The sequence below is a fragment of the Carcharhinus amblyrhynchos genome, chromosome 3 (assembly GCF_965287045.1).
Source record: "Carcharhinus amblyrhynchos chromosome 3, sCarAmb.v2.hapA, whole genome shotgun sequence".
NCBI lineage: Eukaryota > Metazoa > Chordata > Chondrichthyes > Carcharhiniformes > Carcharhinidae > Carcharhinus > Carcharhinus amblyrhynchos.
Genome location: NC_137326.1, coordinates 27,408,145 through 27,434,226, shown reverse-complemented (window position 1 = coordinate 27,434,226; position 26,082 = coordinate 27,408,145). Strand labels below are relative to the sequence as shown.

Below are 26,082 nucleotides of genomic sequence, written 5' to 3'. Positions count from 1 at the left end.
AGGGACAGCAGAGGGTGGGGAGGTGGGGGTTCAGAGCAAAGAGTAAAGAAGGTGGCTTTAAGTGTATCTCCAATCCACCCCTTCTAATGTTGGGTCCCATGATTAGGCACACACCAACCCCAACCCCAACTCACTTGACCACAAAGTTATCCAACAAGTTTCCTGCCTATCACTGGTTTTCAAACAGCCTTTAAATGGGTATTAACACACACTTAGTATATTCTAGATCCTAACCACTCTCTGTGGAATACTATTTTCTCATGCCACTGTTGGTTGCAGCCATTCATCTTATATCAATGTCTCTGGTTCTTCAACCTTCCACAATTGGGTACAATTTATCCCTATCTAGTCTGTTAAACCCTCTCAGGATTTTGAACTTTGGTTGCAACATTGCCTCATTCCAGCCCACCTCAGTTTAACTGAAAGCCTCACCCATACCTTTATTAACTCCACATTGAATGTTCCATTGCACGTCTGGTCAGCCTTCATGTTTTTCCCTCTGTTAACTTTTGGCCATTCAAAGCTTCCTGCATGCAAAGTCACACCAAGTTCCATTCATCCATTGTCCCTATCTTCACTGACCCACAGTAGTTCTGGGTTAAGCAATACCTCAATCTTAAGATTCACTGCTTTTGAATTCTTCCTTGGCCTCAGCCCTCCCTATCTCTGTGATCTCCTCCAGCCACATAACTCTTCAAAATATCTGTGGTTTATTAATTCTGGCCTCTTGAGCATCCCTAATTGCTTCAACACTGGCAGCCATTCTCTCTGTTGCTGAGCCCCAATGCTCAGGAATTCTCTCCCGAAACCCCGCTGCCTCTCTTTTATCCTCTATGATATACTTTAAACTTACCTCTTTGACCAAGATTTTAGCCATTGGCTCTAAATATTTCTTAAGGTGGTTTGTTTTCAAATTTTGCTTGAAGCAAATGGACACTTGAGTATTGTGTTATAATTAAATGCACTTTTTACACTCGTGTACAGTTCGTGAGTAACATACTTTGATGCAGCATATCATTCAAACCATAGGATATATGACAATTATTTTCACATATTAATCACTGTGCATCCAGCCAATCTCCACAATTTCAAAACTTGCTTGTTTTTTTAATGTGAAAATTCTAATTAGTTCCTTATATAGAATGGAATTGTTTCAAATCATGGCTTTCACAAGGTAGTGTGCACAGTTGTATGCGCAAATTTAAATTCAACATAAATGCAATGGAAAAGAGACTCCGACAGAATAATCTGACTCATGGAAATTTATCCCTCTAATGTATTTTTCCCATCATTGCATGTACATTGTATTTTGCATCTCCCTGTTATTCTCATTTTTACTATCTTGTTGCATCATTATTAACGCTTCACTCAAACTTATTTTCTGTTATGACCGTTCACCCTGGCAGAATTTTCCCATCCCGTTTGAGTGAAGAGAGATTTGACTGGGTGTCAAATTCTCCGACCTCGCTGCAGTGGAAGCATATCATAAACAGCCAGTAAGATCACGCTTGATGCCTTTTTCTTTTCTTTAATTTATGAGCTCGTGCAATAAAAATCAGATCTGCTGCAAGGTCTTCCAGATAGTTGATAATATGTTCACACAACTATTAGAGCGAATACTGAAAACAATGTTTAACATAAAGTTTCCACAAAATTGATTTACGTGTATATATGCAGTAATGTTGCACACCCTGACATTTAAAAAATATAAATAAATAGCTCTTAAAACAAGAAATCAGGAACATAGATCATCACAATGTTATCAAATCCGTTTTAATTTTCAGGTTATTTATTAGTCTCAAGTAAGCTCACATTACCACTGCAATGAAATTACTGTGAAAATCCTCTAGTCGCCACACTCCAGCACTTGTTCGGGTACACTGAGGGAGAATTTAGCATGGCCAATCCACCTAACCAGCATGCCTTTCGAACTGAGAGGAAACTGAAGCACTGAAGGAAACCCATGCAGACAGGGAGAGGCCGTGCAGACTCCGCACAGGCAGTGACCCAAGCCAGGAATCGAACCCGGGACCCTGGCAATAGTGCTAATCACTGTGCCACCGTGCTGCCCTAGCACCGTGAACATCAAACTAACGAAAGACAAGTCAGATAATACTTCAATACTTTGTGTTCTGTGCACCGCTAGGCATTACACTAACTGGTGCTATTTATCTTAAAACACTTTTTATTGTCACATCAAACAATTTGTGTATAAACATTTGCTTCATCTTTCATAATAAATGGTAAAACAAGCCAAATAGCTAATGGGCCAGAGTGAAATTATTAATTACAATTATGAATACTGTCTATACAAAAAGAACACCAAACAGTTTGACTGTTTAATCCAATGGATTGTGAAGGAGAGTGAGCAACCTAATAGCAGGGCCGGGGTGGCTCACATTCGAAAACCTGTGAGGCGGAATTGGGGAAATCCAGCACTTAGAACCCATGTATCCAGTTCATAACATGTAACATTGTCTAAATGAAAGATAGGCATCATTGTGTAGCTATAGTGAAACCACTCACAAAACTGTGCAGGGAAAATTCCTCTGTGTATTAGTTATAGCAAAATTATGAACAGTATCGTTCTAAAGCAATTTACCAGTTCACTATACCAAATATACAAAAGAACATCTCTGAGATGTTATATATGTTTGATTGCATTTTGAAAATTTTCATTCATGGCTAAAGGATAATGTTGCAACCTACAAATCATAGACAATCTGCCATAATTAATTTACAAGTGTAATGTTTTCTAATTATTTTCTTTTTGCAATGCTTCTCTTTAAACTTTGTATTTTTATATTTCCTCTCTTTTAGATCAAGGCACTGAAAACTTATACTTTTAAAATAAGGCATGTCCTCACTTTTTCTGGCAGATACACATATTCAAGAATAAAGTTGAATAACTGTGCTTTATAAATAACTATGCATCTTGGTAATGACATCTGCACAAAGATCTAAAGCAGAATTTTCCAGTCCCCCTGTGGCATGTTTTCCAGTTGTGGAGACAGCTTGTCATTGGTGGCCAGCAGTAGTTTCTGGTCCTGCTGATATCTAAGCATTTTGCATGGCTTACCTGTCTTGCAACCAGGGAACCAACCATGCAGAGGTCTCCTCTGGTGGGACCGAAAGATCCCACTGATGGGAACAGCCGAAAAATTCCACCCTAAGGCTATGAAGGAGAGAATGGAAGCAGGTGGGCAGGCAATTTTCCAGCTCAGGGTCGCTTTAGCAGTGGGTGATTGATAGACTGAAGGATGATGATGCCTACCGTGTTAACTGCAAGCATTGGTTAGCTAATTAAGGACGTTAATAGACCAGTTGAGGGCACAGTGCAGACCGGGGGGACTGGTGTTTTATCCAACATTTCTGAACACAACCACCACCATCCCACCCCTGTCCACCCCATAACCACAAATGTGAGATAGCCACAGCTGCAGCCTCAGGCTGCCTCAAGGAGAAGTGCCCTCCACAGTACTGGTCTGGCATCTGTAGCCAGTTTTATCCTCATATTTTAACAAAGTCTTTTGATGATGCTTCTTTTCACTTTACCCTATCCTGCTCGCATCGGCAGCTCTCACTTCTGATGATTGGGCTTACTGATACCTCATTGTTGGAGGGCCTGCAAATGATCCTCAGACCTCAGGAGCTTGCCCACTGTCCTTAACTGGATGGCAAATGTACTTTCTGGCCACTAACTGTCTATCCTTCAAAAATCATATCGGGAGTTTGAAGCCAATGTCTCATGGGTTCAGACCAAAATGCAGCAAATTCAAGAACAAACATTCTGACCTAGGAATCTGCAGGTGATTCTCTCATCCCATTGTGCTAATTTATTACTGCAGTGGGCTGGGAGATTTCAGCAGGTCCAGGTTAGCCCAATCCACGCTAAGCATCCGGACCTGAGCACCTCTTCCAGTGCCAGATTTCTGGCGCCATCAGCTCCACGCCAAAAATAGGTGCAGATTTGCTTTAGGTATGCAGGGGCAGATTTTAGTATAATTTAAACATGATTAGCGGGCCAGGGGTTGAAGCCTCTGGGCCCGCTAGCCACTCCCTCAACACTCCTCCTACGCTCCCCACCCCTCCCACCATGTCTCCAGCTAGGAGTATTTCACTCCAGCACAGTTTACAATAACTCCTCACTTTCAGGAAGCTGATGGCCTGATCCTGCTGGAGTGAAGGGGGGAGGGAAGGATGGAATTGGGGCCCCCCACAGGATTGATCAGCAGGGGGTGCCACTGGGCATTGGCACCTAGGCAGTGCCAGTCTGTGCCCCTGGCTCTGCCCAAGGGGGAAAATTCCAATGACTGGGGGCACCTTGGCACTGCCCATCAGGTATGGGGCAGTGCCAAGGACGCAGAGCATATGGGGGGGGTGGGTGAGGCCTGATAGGGGCAGAGCCTGAATACATGTGAAATCCAAGGCAGATATATTGAAAGGAGAGTCTGAAATCCTGGATGTGGATCCCTGGCGAAGACCCCTAATAGAAAACATTGGTGGGACAATCGGTGGGTCCTGCTGCCAGTCTGCAGACAGCATTGAAGCGGGAAGGAGGGAGGTCAAGATCAGGGTGGTCTGGGGATGAGGGGGGCAGGACTGCAGGCGGGGAGGGTTGGCACTGCAGTGATGGTATTGGGGAGAGAGGGGTTCGTAGCTCGGCCTGGATATGGTCTGGGAGCCAGTGATTGGGCCATAGGGGAGTCGCACAGCCAGCAATGTGGAGGGGGTGGTCACAGGGCTGGTCAATGATCGAGCTAGCCAGCGATCGGGAGGCCAGTAGGCAAGGGCCAATCTCTGTGCTGCCTGACCGGGTACACTCAGCGCTATGCTGCCAGCCTCTCCAGTCCTACCCACTGGTTTTCAGTGTGATTTACGCTAGTGCACTTTGCAGTGCACGGAATGTGGGAGATTCATTTTCAAACTCCCGCTGAAAAAAAACAGCGTGATTTAGTCCAGTTTTCACATGAATTCAACACTTAGAATTTCTTTGGGAGAATCACCACTCACCCCCCCCAGTATTCCCTTGCGTAAATAAATTTGCATTATCCGGGATATGCAACTATTGTTTTGTTTCCATCCATTGATTCATGTATACTGTTATTTTTAACAACATACCATAATTAAATGAAGTTAGCCCTGCAACTGCTTACATTGTCAACGTCAGTTACTTAAATGGTGTTACGGTCCCAGCTGATATTATTGCTGGACAGTCAGACCTCGGAACAGAATCCTGGCCCAATAGATCATAACTTTTATATTTTGTTTGGAGATCTGTATGACAGAGTCAGGGCATGGCCAATTGACTTTTAACAAAATAATAAAACTTTTCATAGAATCCATACAGTGCAGAAAGAATCCATTTAGCCCATTGAGTCTGCACCAACTTTCCAAAGGAGAATTTTACCCAGGCTCTATCCCTGCTAATCCCCATAATCTATAAATTTTAGGACTCTAAAGAGGAGTTTGGCATGATCAATCCATCTGACCTGCGCGACTTTGGACTTTTATTCGACAAGTAAAGATTAACAATAATACACTACTCCTTCACTTCCACTAAAACTTCACGGATAGACACAGATCTATAAGGATTACTCAAGATACAAGATATCTTAAACTCTAATGCTGTCAGTAAGTACACAGTCCAGGTAAACCAATAAGTGAAATGTGGCCAGACACATTACACTTTGAAACAAAGTGACAGATGCCACCAATTCAACTTCTGTGGATTTCTCATCAAATCCTCCCAGACGCTTGTTACATTGTGAACCAACTGTCTCACTGGAATTTTAACTTCCACACACCGGTTTCCAATCACCAGTCTCAAAGAACACACTTTGAAATCTTCTCCCATACAATGTTTTGTATTAGGCGTCTTCGCCAGGGTTCCACATCCAGGATTTCAAACTCTCCTTTTAATATATCTCTGCCTTGGATTTCACATGTATCCAAGCTTCATAGAAATCTTGCAGGTATCCAGCCATGCCAACAGAACACCACTGTTGCACAGGCTAAATTAAGGTATCACCAACCTTAAGATTATTTCAAATGTCTTGTTTATTGCTAGCTGACTTCATCAGGTCTACACATTGCAGCTCTATCTTTAACTGAAAGCCTCTCTCTCTGCCCCTTTAACTTTAGCGAACAGTATCTTGTTCAGATTCTAGTTCTTGGTCCCTTGGACTCAGTCTTCCTGGGGCTCCTCTTTCATCCCCTAGTTTCGAGAACTATCTGTTCTTTAGCTTCTAGGATTTGGTTTCTGTCCCTTATTTCAGGCAGTTTCTGTGAAAGTTGTATTCTTCTCAGATACGTGGTTCCAAAGTAAACCCAAATGTTTCTACTCTTCAGTGTGGGTCTCTGGTTGCTCAGCAACATCCCATTATTTTACCTCTACAATTGATTTTACAGCGTAAACCTTTGATTACAAAGCAGGCATGGTTTAAAGTGAGACCAAAACCCACAGACATGCAGGTACCTTTGTTCAATATGAAGCTAACTAAAGTTTTAACCTTTTCTTAGCACATGAGTGCCGTGCCTGAATTGTCCGAGTGTTCACACTGGTGGGATCTCCTGCACCCACCAACGATGTACCACTACCATGGGCTTCCCAGAGACATGGGGTGCAGTCAATAGGAAATCCCATTGACAGCAGTGACCAGAAAATCCTGTTGCTGGAAAATGGAGTGCCACTTCCTGCTACGCAAAACACATTGAGGATTGACCAGAGAATCCTGCCTTCTCACCTCCCCCCCCACCCCTGAGAAATACAAATTAGTTTAACTTATACTTCATTCTAATAAACACAAATACTAATTATTTAAACCAACTCTCTTTCCTAACACCATTCAATGCATAACACCATTGTGTCTTTCATTGAAGTAATCGCTCTACCTTATTTCATAAACTATGCATCATATTGAATCATTGCAAAGATTTAACCACAACAAAGGCAATAAACCTAACAGCAATTTTGCAACAGAAGTCTTTTTCTTCTTATTCCCAGTTTTTCTATTAACTTGGAAAAGAATGTTTCACTTAAATTCACTGTCCAATCATCCTTTTTGTTAAAGGCATAGTTCCATTCTTTGATGCATTTGTTGAACTCAAATGTGGTAAACCATAATATTGATTTAGCAAAGTCACTTATTTTCTGGTCAAAATCTGCTAGCTGTTTCAAGGATGTTGCTATGAAGCTTCTTATATTCACTCAAGTGTTTTGTATTTCAGCTCAGTTTGATCTTTGAACTTATAAATGATTTTTTCGTTTCTCCAAATCCCATCACCTTTTCAACTTCTTTTCAGCATCATCAATTACCTTCTCCCTCTGAAGTTTCATGGTTTTGTTCTAACTCTTCAACTCTTTTACATAATATATGAACTACATCAGTCCAGTCCTCAACAGGTTTTGAATGATATTTTACAAACTGCCCATTTGCCGATATCCAAACATCTACATCATGTGTATTCCTACTGACAAACACCTTTAAATCAGTGTCCCAGGTCATTGATCTGGAGGGCAAAATTCTCCAGCCACGCTAGTCTACAAGCCGGAAATTCCCACCCAATTGTTAAGGGGGTTTCACATTGCCCTCAACCCAACCATTAAAATTCCAGTGGCAGGTGGGATGAGAAAATTCTGGCCAATATTATAATTTCAGACCTTTTCGTTGACTTTTTGTAACTTCTAATTTTGCAGGTACTTGAGTTCTTTTCCTATTGTCCATTGCTGATATCCACTTCAGTAATATTACTTGCATCAATTCTTTACTCAAATAGATAAAGATTTAGCCATTTGTTTTTATTCACAGGAGCAACTTTAAAAGAGATAGCTTTTAATCCATACCCCCCACCTCCATCTTCTCTTTCATTTTCTCCAGTCTGCTTTGAAGTTCAAGGACTTCATTATTCTTTTCATAATGAAGTTCTAACAGTCCACTAAATTTGTTTTTCAATTCTGCATTTAACCAAGTACAAAAACATAAGATGCTGGAAAATCTCAGCAGGTCTGACAGCATCTGTGGGTAAAGAATAGAGCCAATGTTCTGAGTCTAGATGACCCTTTGTCAGAACTGCTGTCAGGTCTGCTGAGATTTTCCAGCATTTCCTGTTCTTGTTTCAGATTCCAGCATCCGCAATATTTTGCTTTTATTCAATGAAGTATGCTGATTTACTAACAATTCCTATTCCTGTTCAAGATATTTTCTGCAGTACTTCATAGAGACTTAAGATACTTTTAACTTCATCAAATTTTAACTGAAGATCAACCTTGCTAACTTTGCTTTTCTAAGTTCATCATTTAGACAATTCAAGTGCTCAGTCAAGTATTCCACTTTCCATGATTGCTTCTGAATTATTCTCATCAATTCTCTTTTTCTTCATTAGCAAACTCCTCTTTCACACATGAAAATTAATTTTCTATGTTAATCAGATTTTCTTTCAATTGTTTGTTATCTGCAACAAGTGTCTCATTTTGTCTACATTAGTTTTGAAAAATCAGTTAAGATCAACAGGATCAACTGTCTTGCAATATTGTTGTCGCCACACTACCATCTTCACTAGCCAAATCATTTTTTAATCAGGATAACATTTATTTCCCCACAGGCAATTTTAAAATAATTCTCACAATAACAATTCCTTTTACAAAGTCACTTCTTAAATTAAGTTGACACATTCAATTAATCTTCCTTATTAATATAAAGCTATCTGGAATATAAAGTGTATTCTCAGGCGCTATCAACAAGAATTCTATCCCAACATTTCTCAGAAAATTGGTTTGTTTACTTATTTTGTTGGAGGAATAAAGGAACACATCTCTCTTCAAAACAAAGTCTCGAATAGCCTGATCTCACTCACCAATATTTGAGGAATTCTCTGAAACATCATGAACCATATTCCCCCTTTCTCAGAGATTCTGAGGGAGAATGTTTCACGTGTACCACTGCTACAATTTTAACAGCCATTTCCTTTTCAGGCGCCACCTTTCCAATTACTGCAAGTGGCCTCCCATATAGTTTCCAGCAACCAGCCCGAATATGTCCTACTTTCTTACAATAGAAACATATAGGCCTCTGAATGGCACTTCCACCCTCGGTGCTTTCTTTTTTGATCTAAGCAGAAATTTCTTGACCATTCCCAACTGTTTCTTCTCTTCCCGGGCTACCTCACTTCCTTTCACCATTCCATTTCCTATCCTTCTCAGGTTTGTAAAGATGATGGGACAAAGGTTTGGTTCTATGGACCAGTTCATAGTCACCAGCCACATTTACTGCCTGTCTTGCCATTTTAACACTGCTATTCTTCAACATGGGTCCCAGATGCCAAAGAAAGAGCGTCTTTAAATTCTTCCAAGATAATTACTTTCCTCAGAGCTTCCCATGTTATTTCTACCTTTAATTCCCGCATCCAATGATCAAAATTATTTTGCTTTATTCTTTTGCATTCAATGTTGATCTTTTTGGGCCATTTCCGTATATTCCAAAATTTCTATCTGAATACCTCGGGAACCAATTCATACGAATTAAAGATAGCTTTTTTTAATTGCATCATATTTTACAAATGCCTCTTCTGGTATTGATGCAGACACTTCATGAGCTCTACAAACCTACTTTGTAATAGTAATTTCTACATTTCTTTTTGTCATTCCATTTGTTTAGCTACCTTTTCAAATATAATGAAGAATCATCTATATCATTTTCCTCAAATTTTGGAAGAGCTTTTATAAATTTAAATTTTTTAAATTTAAGCTTCTCATTGGCCTCTTATCCGGAAATAAGTTTTACCTCACCTCCGGGTCTTTCTCCTTCTCTCATTCCTCCTTAGCCAGCTCTGCAAGTTAAGTTTTCACATGTCAAATTCCCTTTGTTTTTCTTTCTCTTGTCTTTTTGTTTGTTCCATTTGACGTGCTCTTTTTCCTTTTCTTTTGCCTCCAGTTCAGGTTTTCTTTTCATTGCTAATTGAATCCTAGCCAAATCAAGTGCATCATCTCTTGTAGAAGTTTGTCACTCAGGCATACCTTGCAATTTCAAATGCTGCACTTTTATTTTAACTACGTCTGCTTTGCTCACCCTTACAGGTAATCCTAACTGCAACTGATCTTCTCACCCCACTGGCTCTTTATTACTTTCCATAAACAAGGCAGGATTACATCTTCCATCTTTAGAAAAGCCTTAGCAACTTCCAATGCCATTTTGGATTCCAACCCATATAATTTACCTCACAGCAACTCTAGTTCCCATGTCCAGTACCGCCACAGACCTTTTCTTTAAGGATTCACAGATCCCACTAAATGACAATTAATCCCACACCCAGTTTTGCTATCTAGTGTCCAGTAACTTATTGTCCATATATCGAAAGATCCTGATGAATTATTATTAATCAGCATCCAAAACTCTGCTCTCAAATTTCAAAAAATCCCACAAGAGTTCCTGCTTCTGTTATAATTTCCAGCTGACGTTACTATTGGACAGTCAGATCCCAGAACAGACCATTTGGCTCAGTGGATCATTACTTCTACTTTTTTATTTAGAAGTATTTATGAACGGAGTCGCAAGACTACAGGTTGACTTTTAACAAAAGAATAAAACAATAATTCAGCAAGAAAAAATTAACTATAATACACAACTTCTTCACTTCCATACACTTTCACAGATACACACAGATCTATAAACATTACACAAGATACAAAATGTCTTAAACTCTAATGTTCTACTTTAATATTCTCAGTAAATACACAGTTCATGTAGACCAATAGGTCAAACATACCACACTCTGAAACCAAGTGGCAGATGCCACCCAATTCAACTTCTATGGATTTCTCGTCACCTCCCCCAGATACTTGGTACCCAGCCATGCCAACAAAACACCACTGCTTCACAAGCTGTATTAAGGTGTCCAGAACCTTAGGATTACTTCAAATGCCTGACTTCTTGCTGACCACTTCATCAAATCTGCACCGCACAGCTCTGTCTGTGACTGGGAGTGTCTTAATTTCAGTGAACAGTAACTGGTTCAGATTCCAGTTCTTCATCCTTTGACTCAGTCTTCCTGTGACTCCACTTTCACCATCTGGTTTCTAGAACTAATTACTCTTTAGCTTGTGGTACTTAGTTTCTGTCCCTTACTCTATTGTCCTGTCTGACTGGTGATTTTTGACAGAACTACCTTGTTCTCAGACACCTGGTTTCAAACTGAACCCAAATGCTTCTATTCTTCAGCATATGCCTCATGTTTGCTAAGCAACACTTAGTATTTTCACCCCGTAACTGATTTTATGTCATAAATCTTCGATTACAATGCAGGCACAGTTTAAAGTGAAATCAAATCCACTGACATGCAGGCATCTTTGTTTAACACAAAGCTAGCTCAAGTTTTAACTGAAAATTAATCTTAAGCTTAATCTTATACCTCATTTCTAATATTCACAAATATAGCTATCAGTTCTTTAAAGCAGCACTATTTCCAAACAATGGGAATATATCCACAGTCCATTTGGCGGTAAATATATGGTATAACAAATGTATTTGTTACCTATCAGAAATCACGTGCCCTGTGAACCACCATCAAAAGTCTCCCTTTGAATTTCCTGAATTGTTCCAGAATGTTCATCTATGGAAAGTATTCCACGATTTTACCATTTTGATTCTAAGTGCTGATTCTGGGCGTAGTACAGATCCGACTTAGAAACCTGCTTTCAGGTGCCCCCATACGCTCTCAGCCATCTCCAGTCTGATTCCTGCTGTGGGTGGAGCTTAGTGCTGCCGGAACGAACAGAGCTCTGAACTACAATTAGAAAAAATTTGGAAAAAGCGCTCCCGTGTCAGATCGCTCCCGAGTCGTAGAAAGCGGAGAAAGCAGGAGCGAAAACTGGGAGCGAGGATATACCTTAGGTGGGGGTGGAGGAGGGAGGCGGGTAAGATGTATCTTGGGGGGTGCAGATGGATCTCTGGTGGGGGGCAGGGGGGTCCGCTTCCTCTCTGAGGGCAATCGATGAAGGAGAGGGGGGCAGGGATGACGATCAATCTGGGTAGTGGGGGTGTGGATAAGGGGGGCATTGATGTGTGTGGGTAGTGCAGGGGGGTAGATAAGGGGGACACATGCACATGACTGCCCCCTTATCCATCCCCCCCACTGCCCAGACCAATCACCCGCAAACTGCAGCGGATCCCCCTGCCCCCCATCAGAGATCCATCTGACCCGCCTCCATCCTCCTCCCCCCCCCAAAACAATGATCTGGCCTTACTTCCACCCCCCCCCCACCCCCGACAACGAACTTGCTGTGCTCCCCCCCCCCCCCCCCCCAAAGAGAATGATCTGGCCTCACTCTCCCTCCCCTCCAGAAGAACATCTGACCTGCCTCCTACCCTCCCCCACCACCAGACAATGATCCAGCCCTCCCCCCCACCACCAGACAACGATCAGGCCTCTCCCACCACGACCAGACAATGATCAGGCCTCCCCCCACACAATGATCAGCACCCCCCCCACTGCCAGAGATACATCTGACCCACCTCTTCCTCCTCCCCCCCAACCAGACAATGATCTGACCTCATTCCCCTCCTCCAACCAGAGAATGATCTGACCCGCCTCCCCCCCCCTCCACCCCCAACACTGATCTGAGTCAGAGAACACTGAACGCTCTCTTCAGAGGCTGGAGCACCCGACTCAGACTTTTATTCAGCATGTCCCTAAAAGTACGATTCCGGATCAACAAACATGGTGGTAAAGGGGGAAAGGCTGATAGAATTGGACGGGCAGTTCATTAATTCAATTTAAATGCATACAAATGCCCAATTTGGACACAGAATGGATCCATTCGCGGGTCTTGATAAAGTGGTGATCTACACGGACACGGGTGCAGATTGCGATAAAGGTCTCACACCCGAATTTACCACGATTTCGTGCCAGAAAACAGGCGCAAAGTGTTGGTAAAATTGGGCCCAATATCCCTCCAAAAAAAGGCTACAAATCAAGGAGGGAAAAGGCATGAAAAAAATAGTGCCTCTTCCTTGGCAGAATTTACAGCCTTCAGAGTCAATATAACAAAATAATTTGTAAATCCCAGGCAGATACTGAGAAGAACTTCAAACAAGAAGTAGTTTCCAGACATTACTTCCTTTTGAGTCGTTATGATTCTGTTGAAAGGACTATTGATTTTCTCAGGAAAAATACCAATTTCAAATACAGTGAATAAAGAATTGGTCACCATTTTACTTGGAAATTTTCAAGTACTAATTTATTTTTTTTAAGGAACCATCGGGCCAGATTTTATTCACCTCCCCGCAATGTATTTTCCAGCAGTGCAGGCAGCTCACCATTGGCCATTAGCTGTTCTTCCTGTTCCACCAAAATCTACAGTGTTTCATATGGCCCAACTGTCCTGCTGCCAGGGACCCATCATGGGGAGTGGGGGATCTCCCTTCAGTGGGACCAGAAGATTCCACCAACAGTAAGGGCCTGAAAACTCCATCCAGCAATATTCTTTCTTAATGGTGGTGAGCTTGAGCCCATGCTCGTCACCTATGCGAATGTTGGCACAGGCTCAAGTTTCAGAAGTTATAGTTCTTGCCGACGGGTTTGCAATTTAATGGGCATGAACCTGCTTTACATGCATTTGAATGGATTTTAATAAAATTAACTTGCCCCTTGCCAGATATTGACACCCCCACTGTATATTGACACTGTGGTGACGTGACAGATGCCAGCCAATTCAACTTCTATGGATTTCTGGCAATCCCCTTGGCACAGGCTGACACTACCAAGGCAATGCCAATCTGTCCCAAGGGGCATGCCCCAGTGGGAGTCTCAGAGAGGGTATTCATATAGATGTGGCGGCGACTGGGAGCAGATGAAGGACCTGGGGATTTTGGCAATGACTTGGCGGGGGCGGGGGGGGAGATATGCAGGTGGGACGATGTGAGTGCTGGCTCAGGCTGTGTGATGGGGGTTTGGGGAGGGGAGTGGAAAGGGCCAAAGATAGAGGAGCAAGTAGAGAAAGGCTGACTCTAATCAGGGGGGCGGAAGGGAGCACCTGAGACCTCCATGGTGGACTTGGGGAAAGATTTACTCAAGTTATGTTCAGGGTGCCCTTTAAAGATGGTGCCCTGACCTCTGTACAGCCAAGTTTTACCAGCTTGCTGAGGCCCTGCGCCATGATACCACCCCCATCCTCCCTCCCACATATGATGACATGTCACATGTCCCCTTGATTTTTTTTGGTAAGCTGTTGTAAGATCTGGAGTGAAAACTCACCAGAAACACAACTGCCATTTTTTGGTAAGATCTAGCCCATTATATTATATGTTCCCAAGACAATGGGAAAGACTAACATTACCAAACCCCTTGAGGAAATATTGGAATTTGAGAATTATCAATTCATCAGAGGCTAACCATTATTTTTATTTTTAGCTATGTATATTCACATGAAGCAATAATTTTATAATTAATATAGGGAAGAATCATCCCTTGTACACAACACATTTTTTATAGAACATATATTTACATTTTTTTATAGCGCATACATTTACAAAGTGCATACGTTGCTGCCAAATTTATTTATTTTTAAGTTTACTTCCTTTCAGGTTATGATAATAGAACAAGCCAGATGACAGATGATCATAGTAAATTATCAAAAATAAGCATGTTTGAAAGGACCCTGTTCAAATCTATTCATCTTTTAATCACACAAAAAATAATCAGCAGGTAAAAAATTAGTGGTACAATCAAAGCAATCAAGTTATATACAAGTCCCACCTGGGGTCAAGTTGAGCTCTTCTTCCACATTATCTGAAACTCAAAACTGTGTTACTGACTTTGACATACATGAACAGGCCCAGATTTTGAATTTTGATATGATTTATTATTGTCACGTGTATTAACATACAGTGAAAAGTATTGTTTCTTGTGTGCTATACAGACAAAACATACCATTCATAGAGAAGGAAATGAGTCAGTGCAGAATGTAGTGTTACAGTCATAGCTAGGGTGTAGAGAAAGATCTTAATGTAAGGTAGGTCCATGCAAAAGTCTGACAGCAGCAGGGAAGAAGCTGTTTTTGAGTCAGTTGGTACGTGACCTCAGACTTTTATATCTTGTTCCCGAAGGAAGAAAGTGGAAGAGAGAATGTCTGGGGGGCGTGGGGTCCTTAATTATGCTGGCTGCTTTGCTGAGGCAGCAGGAAGTATAGACAGAGTCAGTGGATGGATTTTACTGTGATATTAAAGGTGAGGGTATCAAAACTTACCATCTTTGCAAGATAAACCTGAAAGCAAATTCCAGCATCTGCACAAATTAGATATACATGAAAATCCAGAAGTTTAGAATTGACTCACTCCTCCAAATGACATGCTGTTGTAATCTTTGCTAATAGAGTCACTGCAATGGAGTGAACTTTGGAGACTTTGTTCATTAGTTCCACACAGATGGTGGCTGAGAAAGTTAAAGGTGACACATTTAGTAGTGAGTTTTTAACTGATTAATTCAAGTGATATATATTGCTGAACAACCTCTCTGGCCCTGAAAAATTATTTTTATTAGTGTAGACTCTCATTCCCTCAACAGAAAATTGATGTTGCAAATTTAAATACTATATAATATTTTTTGCTTTTTTTCTGCTTATCTCTTTAGCTGTACTTCACATTTAATTTTCTTCTAATCTCCATTTCACTCTTTCTACATCATGAAAATCTAATTTATATTTTATGTTTTATATTTCTTCGTTTTGAAGCTGTGTGTCTCAGTAAAAATTATTCAACCTGATTGGTTGAAGAGCCTCATTATTGTTGCCCTGTTCACAGTGCCACAGATGCACTGTAGAGGAAACCACTTTGGAAAAGATGCTGGATTCATGGAATTCTCCACTGACAAGCCTGCAAAGGTTCATGACACAACTGGCAAAGGCCATTCATTTGCTGCTGAGAGCAAAATCCATGCCAATATATTTGACGCAACTGTTTTTTCAACAACTCACCAATTTCCATCAATGCAGAACATATACAAGTATTAAGATATTATCAAACATATGTCTTTGATTATGACTAAGAGAAAGTGAGATATTGAGTTATTCAACATTTTAGATATATTACCCTGCAATATCATTTACTGATATTATACTTTGCAAAGTTCCACTGATGATTCAAATGTTCAACTAATATAATCTAATGCATTTTCCAACTCAAGTATGATCATTTTATTATCTGTTATACTATAAACACAGTGATATTTTTCTCATTTATCCCAGTTTCTGCTAATGTTATTATTACAACTCACATAATCTTGCTGATAGTCAACAGTGTTATTAAACCATTCAAAAACTGACAATAAATTCCTTAGCAAAAGATTGATCAAGAAATTTAAAAAGTGAAAGAAAAACAACTGTTTCTGAATAACCAATGTATCTGATTGCAAGATTATCACACTCATCCTGTGTATCACTTGAAAACTCAATAATTGTTCTTCGAATGCATTTTTTCTCAATAAAAGGAAGAACTAACTTGTAAAATGGCAACAGTATGATAGTTCCATTTTTAAGTATTTTCGGGCATTATTTGAAAACTCTGCACCTAGTTTTGAAATTAGTAGTTTAAGATGGTGCTTTATATGCAAATTTATTTATGTATATATGTTGTCAAAGATGCATTAGTAAGCAGGGATGGTTTTACCAAGTCTTTTGCAATGTAAGCATGGCCTTCTGTGGGAGGCTGACAATCTCTTTCACACTGTGAAATCTACATGACAACTGTAAAAACCTTGTAAATTAGCTATGTTTGTTTCACAGAAAAAATATATATAAAGAGAGAGACAGAGAGAGAGGAGAATATCTAATATAGAAGCAGTTTTCCATAAATCAGTTCTCTGGTATATTACCCAGAATCATCACACCAATGCATAAGTCGACAGTTTATAAATCAAGATAAAATTTGTTTGAGCGATTGAATCTGAGACTGTAGTTAAGGTGATGCCTATAATAATACGCAACATGCTGGAAACGTACAGGAGGTCTGTCACATCCATCAGCGGAAAAGATAGGTTTACATTTCTGGTGTAACCCTGCAAGCAGCAAGGGCCTGTCACAATTTCCACCATTTTATTCCATTATATTTGCAACGCTTACAATGTTGCATTTAAAAAATATTATTCTAGATTTAGACCAACATCTATTTGGCCTAGTACATTTTTCCATCTGAATCACTATCTTTATATATTTCATTATTTTTGTATTTCCATAAAAGCATTCCTTGGCAATACAGAACCACTTAGGTGGCATTGTCAAGTACCAAAATATAAGATGCTCCAAATTCTTTAACTTTTCTCTTTTTATGATGTAGGTTGCACCGCATGTGTTCCAAGAGATTAAAAAATGCTTCTTCATACTTTAATACTCTTAAATTCACAATTATTGTCAGCACGTCATTACACAATCTTATAAAATAGCACAGAGCTGGGCCATCACAGTAAGAAACGAGAAACATATCTTTCTGGTATTGGACATTTTCCGTGTTTGGGTATAACGCAGGAGAACAGCCAAAACTATTTGCAGACTAATGATAAGGATAAGGTAAAATCATGGAGAAGAACTGACTATATGTTTTATTTGTTTAAATTTATCACATGGATTCTATTAATATTTTCATTACTCTGGTGACTGTAAAAGTAAAATAGCCTAACTATTGCTAGTCACCAATTAACTAAATCACTCATCACGTGTACTTCAGACCATGTTTAAAAATACACCATGTAATAAACAAAATCACCATATCACCCCATAGTATAATTACTTGTGAAAAGAGCATACTTTATTGTGATATTCTCTCATTCGTGTGAATAATGATCTTATACTACTATTGCTTTGATCTGTGTGACATATGGGTCTTTCACGCTTTGTGAAAAATCCCCACAATGCATCATTATGCATTTATGATATTGTGAATTGGCCTGTTTGCACTTATTTAATTCAGTTACTTTATCTTATAAAATCATATTCTAATGTTAACATTTTAATTGCCCAACATTTCGATGTATCTTAAACAATAGGCCGACTAAAAACATGCAATTCATTCTGTTTACAATTACTACAGCACATAATTATTTTGCGAAAAAGTTACTCATTTGGCATAGGTTTTAACTCCTATTCTTCATTTCAATAGCAATTTAATGGACTGTGCAACAATTCTTTTTCAGAGTCCTGTAGCAGTGCACCAGAATATTATCCAGCTATGCACCTGAACAGTTAGATAAGATACTCATTTCTCTTATCTGTAATGGTGTAATACATCCCAGCGCTGGGGCGAAATGACAGCGGGATGAAGTCAGCGCACTGTATGGGCTGCAAAAAAATCACACACCAACTATGTATGTGGCTAGTTTTTCCAAACTAAAATATTTTCAAAAAGTCAAGTGAAAAGTTAAACGGTTGCCGGTCAGAACAATGAAAGTTAGCCCTAGACTCTGCTAACTGAGCCAAGAATGGTCAATTAAATCAGTATCAGTCATGATGGGGTGACATAAATCTTAGCTTCTGCAAGCGGACAGCAATCGAAAGGACTGCCAAACATGTTCAATTAAATACGCATCAGTTAAAATGGAATGATAAATATCATAGCTTATTGAAGAGGGTCAGTTACTTAAAATCCAATCAGTTGTTAAGTGACTATTAAGTTCGAAAACAATCAGACAATAATTCTAACATTAAAAAATGAGAAGAGGCTGTTTACCTTCTGCAGGAATTGTGAGCCTGAATATTTGGCCGAAATAGATTTGATTTCCCCTCCAAAGGCTGAAGCCCATAGTTTTACCCTAAAAAAAGACATTAATATGTGGATGGTAACATTGGAAAGAGAGAGAACAATTTGATTTCCAACTGTAATCAATAGAAAGTAATCCTGTTGTTTCTTCTTTAATTAATTTTGTCATATCACACAAGATTTTTTTTTACCTATCAAGCATTTTTGAGATCCAAATGTTGGTGTGCAATACATCAGATCAGACTAAACTATAGATTTCGGGCTATTACGCAGAACATGAGGTTATGTTTTATGAACCATAGAGATTCTGCAGCGTTGCAAAACACTAGTATTAAACCAAGTTTAAATTTAATCCAACGTTCATTCACTTAACTGCAGACACAATCAACTGACTGGATATGAAATGCAAAAAGAACAGAAATCAAGACTTACACATTTAGGGGAATTTGTTGCTGAGATTCTTTCGCTTGTGTCAGTGTAATACTGAAAGATGTCCACACGATTACAGAAAAGCTACAGAAAGCTTGTAAAATATGCATGTCTCTCTGCATTTTTTTGTACTTCCACAGATCAGAACGAAGTGCACAATTAGAATAAAGCTGATTGCTAATGGTATACCGCGCTGTGTCTCGGGGTTTAAAATAGATTGTCAGTTCATTTTCATTTCTGGGACATCCCAGATAAAAGAGAGACAAAAAAAACAGGGAAGCAACTGAAAAGCTTCAGTGAGTTCAAAATGTTGCTGCTGGTATTAGATCCTCGGTAGTCAGACCGATTCTACCTTTACTGCAGGCAGTTGCATTTACTTCTTAACAACTCTGCAGTATGCAGTCCCCTGTATAATATCATCATTCAGTGACCTACTGCCGGTCCGGTGTGCCCTCTGCTACAGGCCACAAGAGTCTATTGATTTCAACAGAGTAAGCTATCTTCTCACAATTAATGTTCACTGTATAGATGTAAAGCTGCCTGCAGGCTCCCTTTATCTTCCTGGTAACCTCGAGCATTCATCCCACATCAAGTCATGCAGCGCTGGTTCACCGGAGCAGGCATTAATGGAAAGTGCTGATGAAAGGCAGTAAGAGCACTGGGAGAAAAAAAACTGTGACACAATGCCTCTTCCAGGACTGATAGCAGGGCTGAGTGAGAAGCACTTTGCTGTAGGGCTGACAGGGGGGTTGAGCTCAAAGTGACTCACGGACCTTACACTTGAGATGGTGAACACCCACTGGAGACGTCCCAATTCATTTCGTGCGCCGCTGCTCGAAATCTTTTCGTATTCAGCTGACGGGGTGGAGTTGACTACAAAGTGAATCGAGTAACTCTCAAGACAAAAATAAGCGCACGCACTCAAAGGAGAATTATCACAGGGGAAAATAGGATTTCCAGTGCCGAGCCACGTTAAAATCATCTTTAAAACAGCAGACCCTTTTCAGGTGCACAGTCTGGTCTGCAACAAATTCAATTAAGTCTTGTAGTACAGAATGACTGCATTGGAGTGTTAAGGGAAAAAATGAAGACTTAAAAAGGCTTATGAATGAAAGGAAATGCAACATAAGTAAATCAACGCGGGCTAAATGACTCAACACTGCGAATGAATAATTAATTGCTTCATGTAGAGGAATCCCTTTGGTAAAGTATGTATAAGATCACAAGCTAACACAACGTAATGTCTGTTCATTTGGGACATCTCTCTCGCCTGTTCATTCCCGCTACACAATGTATCTGTACATTTCAATTATTTTCTGTGTGAACAATTTCCTGAGAAGTGTCTTATTTAAAGGTTGAACTCCAAGAAATTATTAACAAAATTATCCTGACAATTCACCCTCTCAACTACAGAAACAGCGCATCGCATTACTGGCTCTGTGGCTTGGCAAATGTGCTGCATATCGGTGGTCAGACTGGATCTCACCAGAGGAACTTATCCGCTTTTTAACTCCTTTTGATCTCATGTTGCCGCACTTGAGTAAACAGACCCCTTCAGGCTTTGATTGGAATGTTATGAGGAAGTCCTGCAGACAGTATCATCATCATCAGATGTTGGTTATCAATCGCCTGGATTTTGTCATAATTGTAAAGTAAATTATTGTTGTAATTGCGCTGTTCATCCTTGCCCAAGTGGTGCAAAATTCAAGCTGGTCTTTTGTTAGATTTCAATTGTGCGGGCGCTGTTCCCTCATCAAAAATACTGTTATCGGTCCTCTCTTCCATTAATACAACCTCAACTTCTTCATGCTCCCCAACTATAGTGTTATGTGTCACGTATAGTACCAACCCACTGAAGAACAGTTTCTTTCCTGCTGCCGTCAGACTTTTGAATGGACCTACTTTGCATTAAGTTAATCTTTCTCTACACCCTAACTATGACTATAATACTACATTTTGCACTTGTCTACTTCTCTACAAAATGTATGCTTTGTCCGTAGAACGCACAAGAAACAATACTTTTCACTGTATGCTAATACCTGTGATAAAAAATCAAATCAAATCGAATGTTAAAGCTTCCCTCCTTTCCTTTCTCAAAGGTGTTTTCATCACTAAACTCCAGGTTCAATACTTCTATTATTTGCTGTTCAAATTGTTTCCACCTGATTTTTCGACTGTACAGCACTGAGATTACCCTAGTTAATGCCAATTATATCCTTTGTGACTGCATCTGGAGTGCATTTTTCCTTCTTGTACTCTGTAATCTACCTGTGCTATTCAGCACAGTCTACTGCTCCGTTATTTGGCCTTTATGGTACATCACTGTCATAACACCTTCACATAATTCCACTGCACTTGTCCAAATCAGCTAACACATGTCCTGTAATTTCTGCTTTTTACCTCCCATGTGTGACCACTTCCAGCGTCTCCCAAGATACAAACCTTATTCATCTTTTAGGCTTGTTCTGTGTGTTGTCATTCAGTAACAGTCACTACCTCTGCCAACGTAATTCCACAATTATTGCACCTTGTTTGCAAAATATGAAAAATATTCCATACTGATTCCATTGCCCTCTATGGCAGTGTGCTCAAATTAAACAGGGAACGACTTTGCCATTCTCCTTGACCCTGATCTAAATGTCATTACCCAATATCTGCCCTTTACTGAGCTAGCTTATTTCACAGACTGTAAGAGAATTTACCTCTATCCTTACTTTAATGCCATTGTTAATGCTCTGCACATTGTTTGTCCACCCTCCATAAACTGAAACTCATCCAAAGACTTGGCGCATGGATCCATCAATTGTGGTCTTGCACTGTAAAAATCTATTTCTGAACTCTTTCTCTTTCACACGCTGCCCTTTGGCTACATCATCTGCAGACACGAGCTCAACTTCCACCTGTTTGCTGGTGATATCGAATTCTACCTTTCTGCCATCTCATTCAACTTATTTTCTGCTTCTGTACTATCAGGCTTCTTTACTGCTTCTGTACTATCAGGCTTCTTGAATGATAATCTTGAATGAGTTGCAATTCCCTTTACATGAACGTCGGGAAGACAAAGCCAATGTCTGTCCACCCCCAGCACAAACTATATAGCATTATTAATCACATTCTTCATCTCCTTCCACTAAATCAAACTTTGAGGTTCCTGTTAAACCACATGTTGAATTTACTTTTTAATCACAAAGATCACCTATTTTCACCTGTGTAACATTACCAACCCCCACCTCTACCTCAACCCATTTACTACTAAAATCTTAATCCTTCTGTCATCTCTAGAATTGATATTCCAATGCTCACTTGGCTGACCCTTCCATTTTCCACACTCCATGAACTTCAGGACATCCCATATTGCCTATATCCTTCCACGCCAAATCATGCTCACCCATTGCTTCTGTCTTTGCCCCAATATCTCAAATGGAAAGACTTCATCCTCATGTTTACACCCTTCAAGGGTGCACCCATCCTATTGTGAAACATTTAATTGTAAATTATTGTAAATTTCCCTGCTTGTACATCTTTTTAACTTCAAAAACTTTCTCAAAACCTACGTCTTATGTCATATACTTCAGTACTTGTTCAAACAGTAATCCTAACTTCATTTTTTGTGTTAGTTTCCAAACCCCCTTTATTTGTATGAAGTATGTTTTGCAACACAAATGGCATATAAATGCAAATAGCTGTTGCATTGTATTTGTATAATTCTGCTGTTCATAAGCTAGAAAGTGCAAGATCATCATGCCAGTTCCATCTTAGTTCTTGTTCCTGCTTCATTTCATTAGCATTTATTTATGTGTTCTGTAACCAAGTGGCACCTTTGTATTTTTGGCACTGGTCTTGCAGAGAATATTGCAAATACTTCATTTTCTATATTGGACTTCACCCATTTTCAACATTCATTAGCCTGTTCCATTTACATTTCACTGCATTTGGTATGACACAACATTTGTTTCTGTTCATCTGATGGATTATGGCTGTTTATATTTGTTCAATTTACAGACAAACATCACGTATTCCTTAGAATTGTTAAAGGAAAGGACTAATGGAATTCACATTGCTTTGCATGGCTCATTCGTCTTTAACAAAGCTAAAGGTTTCTGATGAAGGGCCTGATCCCTCACATCTGGATAAAATCAAAGATTCAATTGTCACACAGGACCACTCTTTATAAGTATGGACAGAACTATTGAACTAAACTATTGCATTGGTATGTTAAGCAAGAATTAAGCTTTAAATGACTTGCGAATGAAAGGAAATGCAATGTAAGTAAATCAATGTAGGCTAAGTGATTCAAGCCTGTGAATAAATAATTAATTTGTTAATGTGGAGGAATCTCCTTGGTAAAGTAGACATACGATCACAATCTGGCACATTATGCAGTATTCATCCAGATGGGATATCTCCATAACATGTTTGTCCCTGCTACTCAGTCAATCTATCTGCACATTCTGATAATTTTCTGTCACTACCAAGTGTCTTTTCAAAGAGTGAACATCGATAAGTTGCTGACGAAGCTACCCTGAAAATCCCTGGCCTCAAAGACAGTAATAGCGAATCATGATATATCTTCTTTGACTCAGCACAAGCTGGATGTTTAGTATGTGCAATGTTGATTTGTTATTGGGTTGGAAGGCATTTGCACTTGAGAGACACTACAAAGGTTACTGCACAATAGAAAGTACACTGATCCTTATTCTTGGAGAAATAATTTCCTTTGTGAAACCTACCCTGATACTATACAGAGGTTAACTTGCTTTTGAAGGTGCACTTCTATGCCTTTTTTTTATTCTTATGTAATATTCATATCTGATTGGGGGTAAAGCCAAAACTGGGTCAAAGTAAGATGATATGATCAATCCTGAAGAAGGATCATTCTGACTTGAAATGTTGGCTCTATTCTCTCCCCACAGATGCTGTCAGACCTGCTGAAATTTTCCAGAATTTTGTTTTTTTTTCAAAGTGCAATGACTTAGTTCATTTTCATATTTCAGTGGATCAGGGTAAATCCATGCTTTGCTCAGCAAAAGTCAACTAAGTTTGGGATTTTGAAAGTGTCAGTGGTTTTTCAGTTGCATAATCTCATGATTTTCTGCGTTCACTTCCTGAAGTAAAGCAGTAAAATGAAGATTTAATATACTTCTGATAATTTCCCCTCCTTCCCTGAGCTAAAATAATCACTTAATATCACTTAATCAAATAATAGAATTAAATGGCACCTATATTGGCGCTATGATAGCATTTCTGCCTCAGAATCTTCTACGCAAGAGCTCAGCTTCAGAAGACAGTGATCCAATCTCTGAATGCTGGGTTGACATCCAGTGGAGGACTTGGGTCTGGTAGGAGTGGAGTGTTGAGACCACACTTCACTGTATCTAACTAACTCCCCTAAGTCAGTTAAACGAAGTATTAAGTAGCATTTATCACAGAAACAATACAAAGCATCATCTGCTGAATATAAAAGCAGTGGAAGAAATGGTAAGCCTCATATGCTACTGTTATAGCAGAGAAGAAGAATGTTGATGCAACATTCTTGTCCCTCTCAATTTTGCCTTTTTGTCTCTTAAAGGTGCTATGAGATGCTAGGATACAACTCAATAGGCACTGACAAAATTCTGGTAGTTTGTCCACATGGTGTTTATTTATGCTCAGTGTTGTGTTAGGGTATGGATCAGAAATCCGGAGCTATATTGTGAAGTTAAACTAGACCACAACAATTTTCTACTTTGGCATTAATGTGAGGACATGATTTTTCACTTCAGGTACAATTCTACTGACAAACTGGGAAGCTTTTATCAAAACAAATTTTATTTAACAACATAGTTCAATTATAACAAATGAATTAGCTTAACATTTTACAACTGAACAATATTTAAATACAACAGGATGTAATTCTTAACTGCTTACCTATCCCGATAAGTTCCAATTCAAGCAATATCCCTTTTACAGACTTAAATCCCCTCTTAAAAATCAGTTAGCCAAACACAGGCCTACACACCTGTACTTAGGGTGCCAGTCCTAGTGTTCTCAAAGTACTTTGAGAAAGAAGGAGAAGACACACGTCTTACTTCTTTCGGAACCAGGCAACAAACTACATGTTTTTTAAAAAATGAAAGAGGAACTCGGAATCTTCCTTGAAAACCTAGCTCCGCTCATTAGCACATGATTCGGTCCCTGTCATCAATCTAATCAAAACCCTACTCTGAAATCCTAGGGGAAAAATCAAGTTAACAGTTGTATTAACTATATTTCGACAAAAACACCATTAGTAAGATTAGTTATTAACCTGCAGTCTCAGCATGGAGCTCTATGTTCTTTCAGACAAATCAACTCCTACAAGAAACATACTATAACTATATTTCTTAAAGGCACAGTATCATCAAAGCTGACAAGTTATTCAACCATGGACAAAATCATAGATGAACCTGATGTGCCTCCACCCAGCTTCCCCATATAAACACTTTATAGCAGATCTTTCCTTATGTCTCCTGATTCTAGTCTCCCCAACAAGAGGAAACATCCTTCCGGAGTCCACTTGCCCATGTGGCCTTGCCTGGAAAAGTGCTCTCTGGCAAGAATCACAGCTAGTCCCCAGCAACTGGTACCAGTCACGATGGCCACACTGGTAGAACCAGAGACCACTGAGACCCCCCAGGGATGTTAGGGGCAGGGGGTTACCCCTTGGGCAGTGCCAGCCTTGTACCCTGACAGTGACCACAGGACAGTGCCAAGGGCACTGTAGAGATTGGGGCAGATGGTCAGTAATGTGGGGGAGTGGCTATTGTGCAGTCTGCATCAGGGATTGATGGAGGGAGGAAGGGGGGTGATTGGGGTGGCCATGGGGGTCACCCTGATCACAGGGTTGATCAGTTGGGGCAGATGGAGTGGTCGCGATAGACCATGATCTCCCACA

General features: G+C 39.8%; 1 protein-coding gene across 2 annotated transcripts in view; it reads right to left on the bottom strand.

Annotated features, from left to right (window-relative positions):
- The window catches only part of cacna2d3a (calcium channel, voltage-dependent, alpha 2/delta subunit 3a), a 776,701-nt gene extending 756,818 nt beyond the window's left edge, over window positions 1-19,883 (bottom strand). For both annotated transcript variants that reach the window (XM_080182611.1, XM_080182617.1), the window contains exons 1-2: window positions 19,173-19,883; window positions 18,711-18,792 (exon numbers count right to left, since the gene is read on the bottom strand). In XM_080182611.1, coding sequence (XP_080038737.1) covers window positions 18,711-18,792; window positions 19,173-19,291 — 201 coding nt within the window. In that variant the 5' untranslated portion in view covers window positions 19,292-19,883. The remainder of the gene's footprint in view (window positions 1-18,710; window positions 18,793-19,172) is intronic.
- Window positions 19,884-26,082: the final 6,199 nt, after the last annotated feature.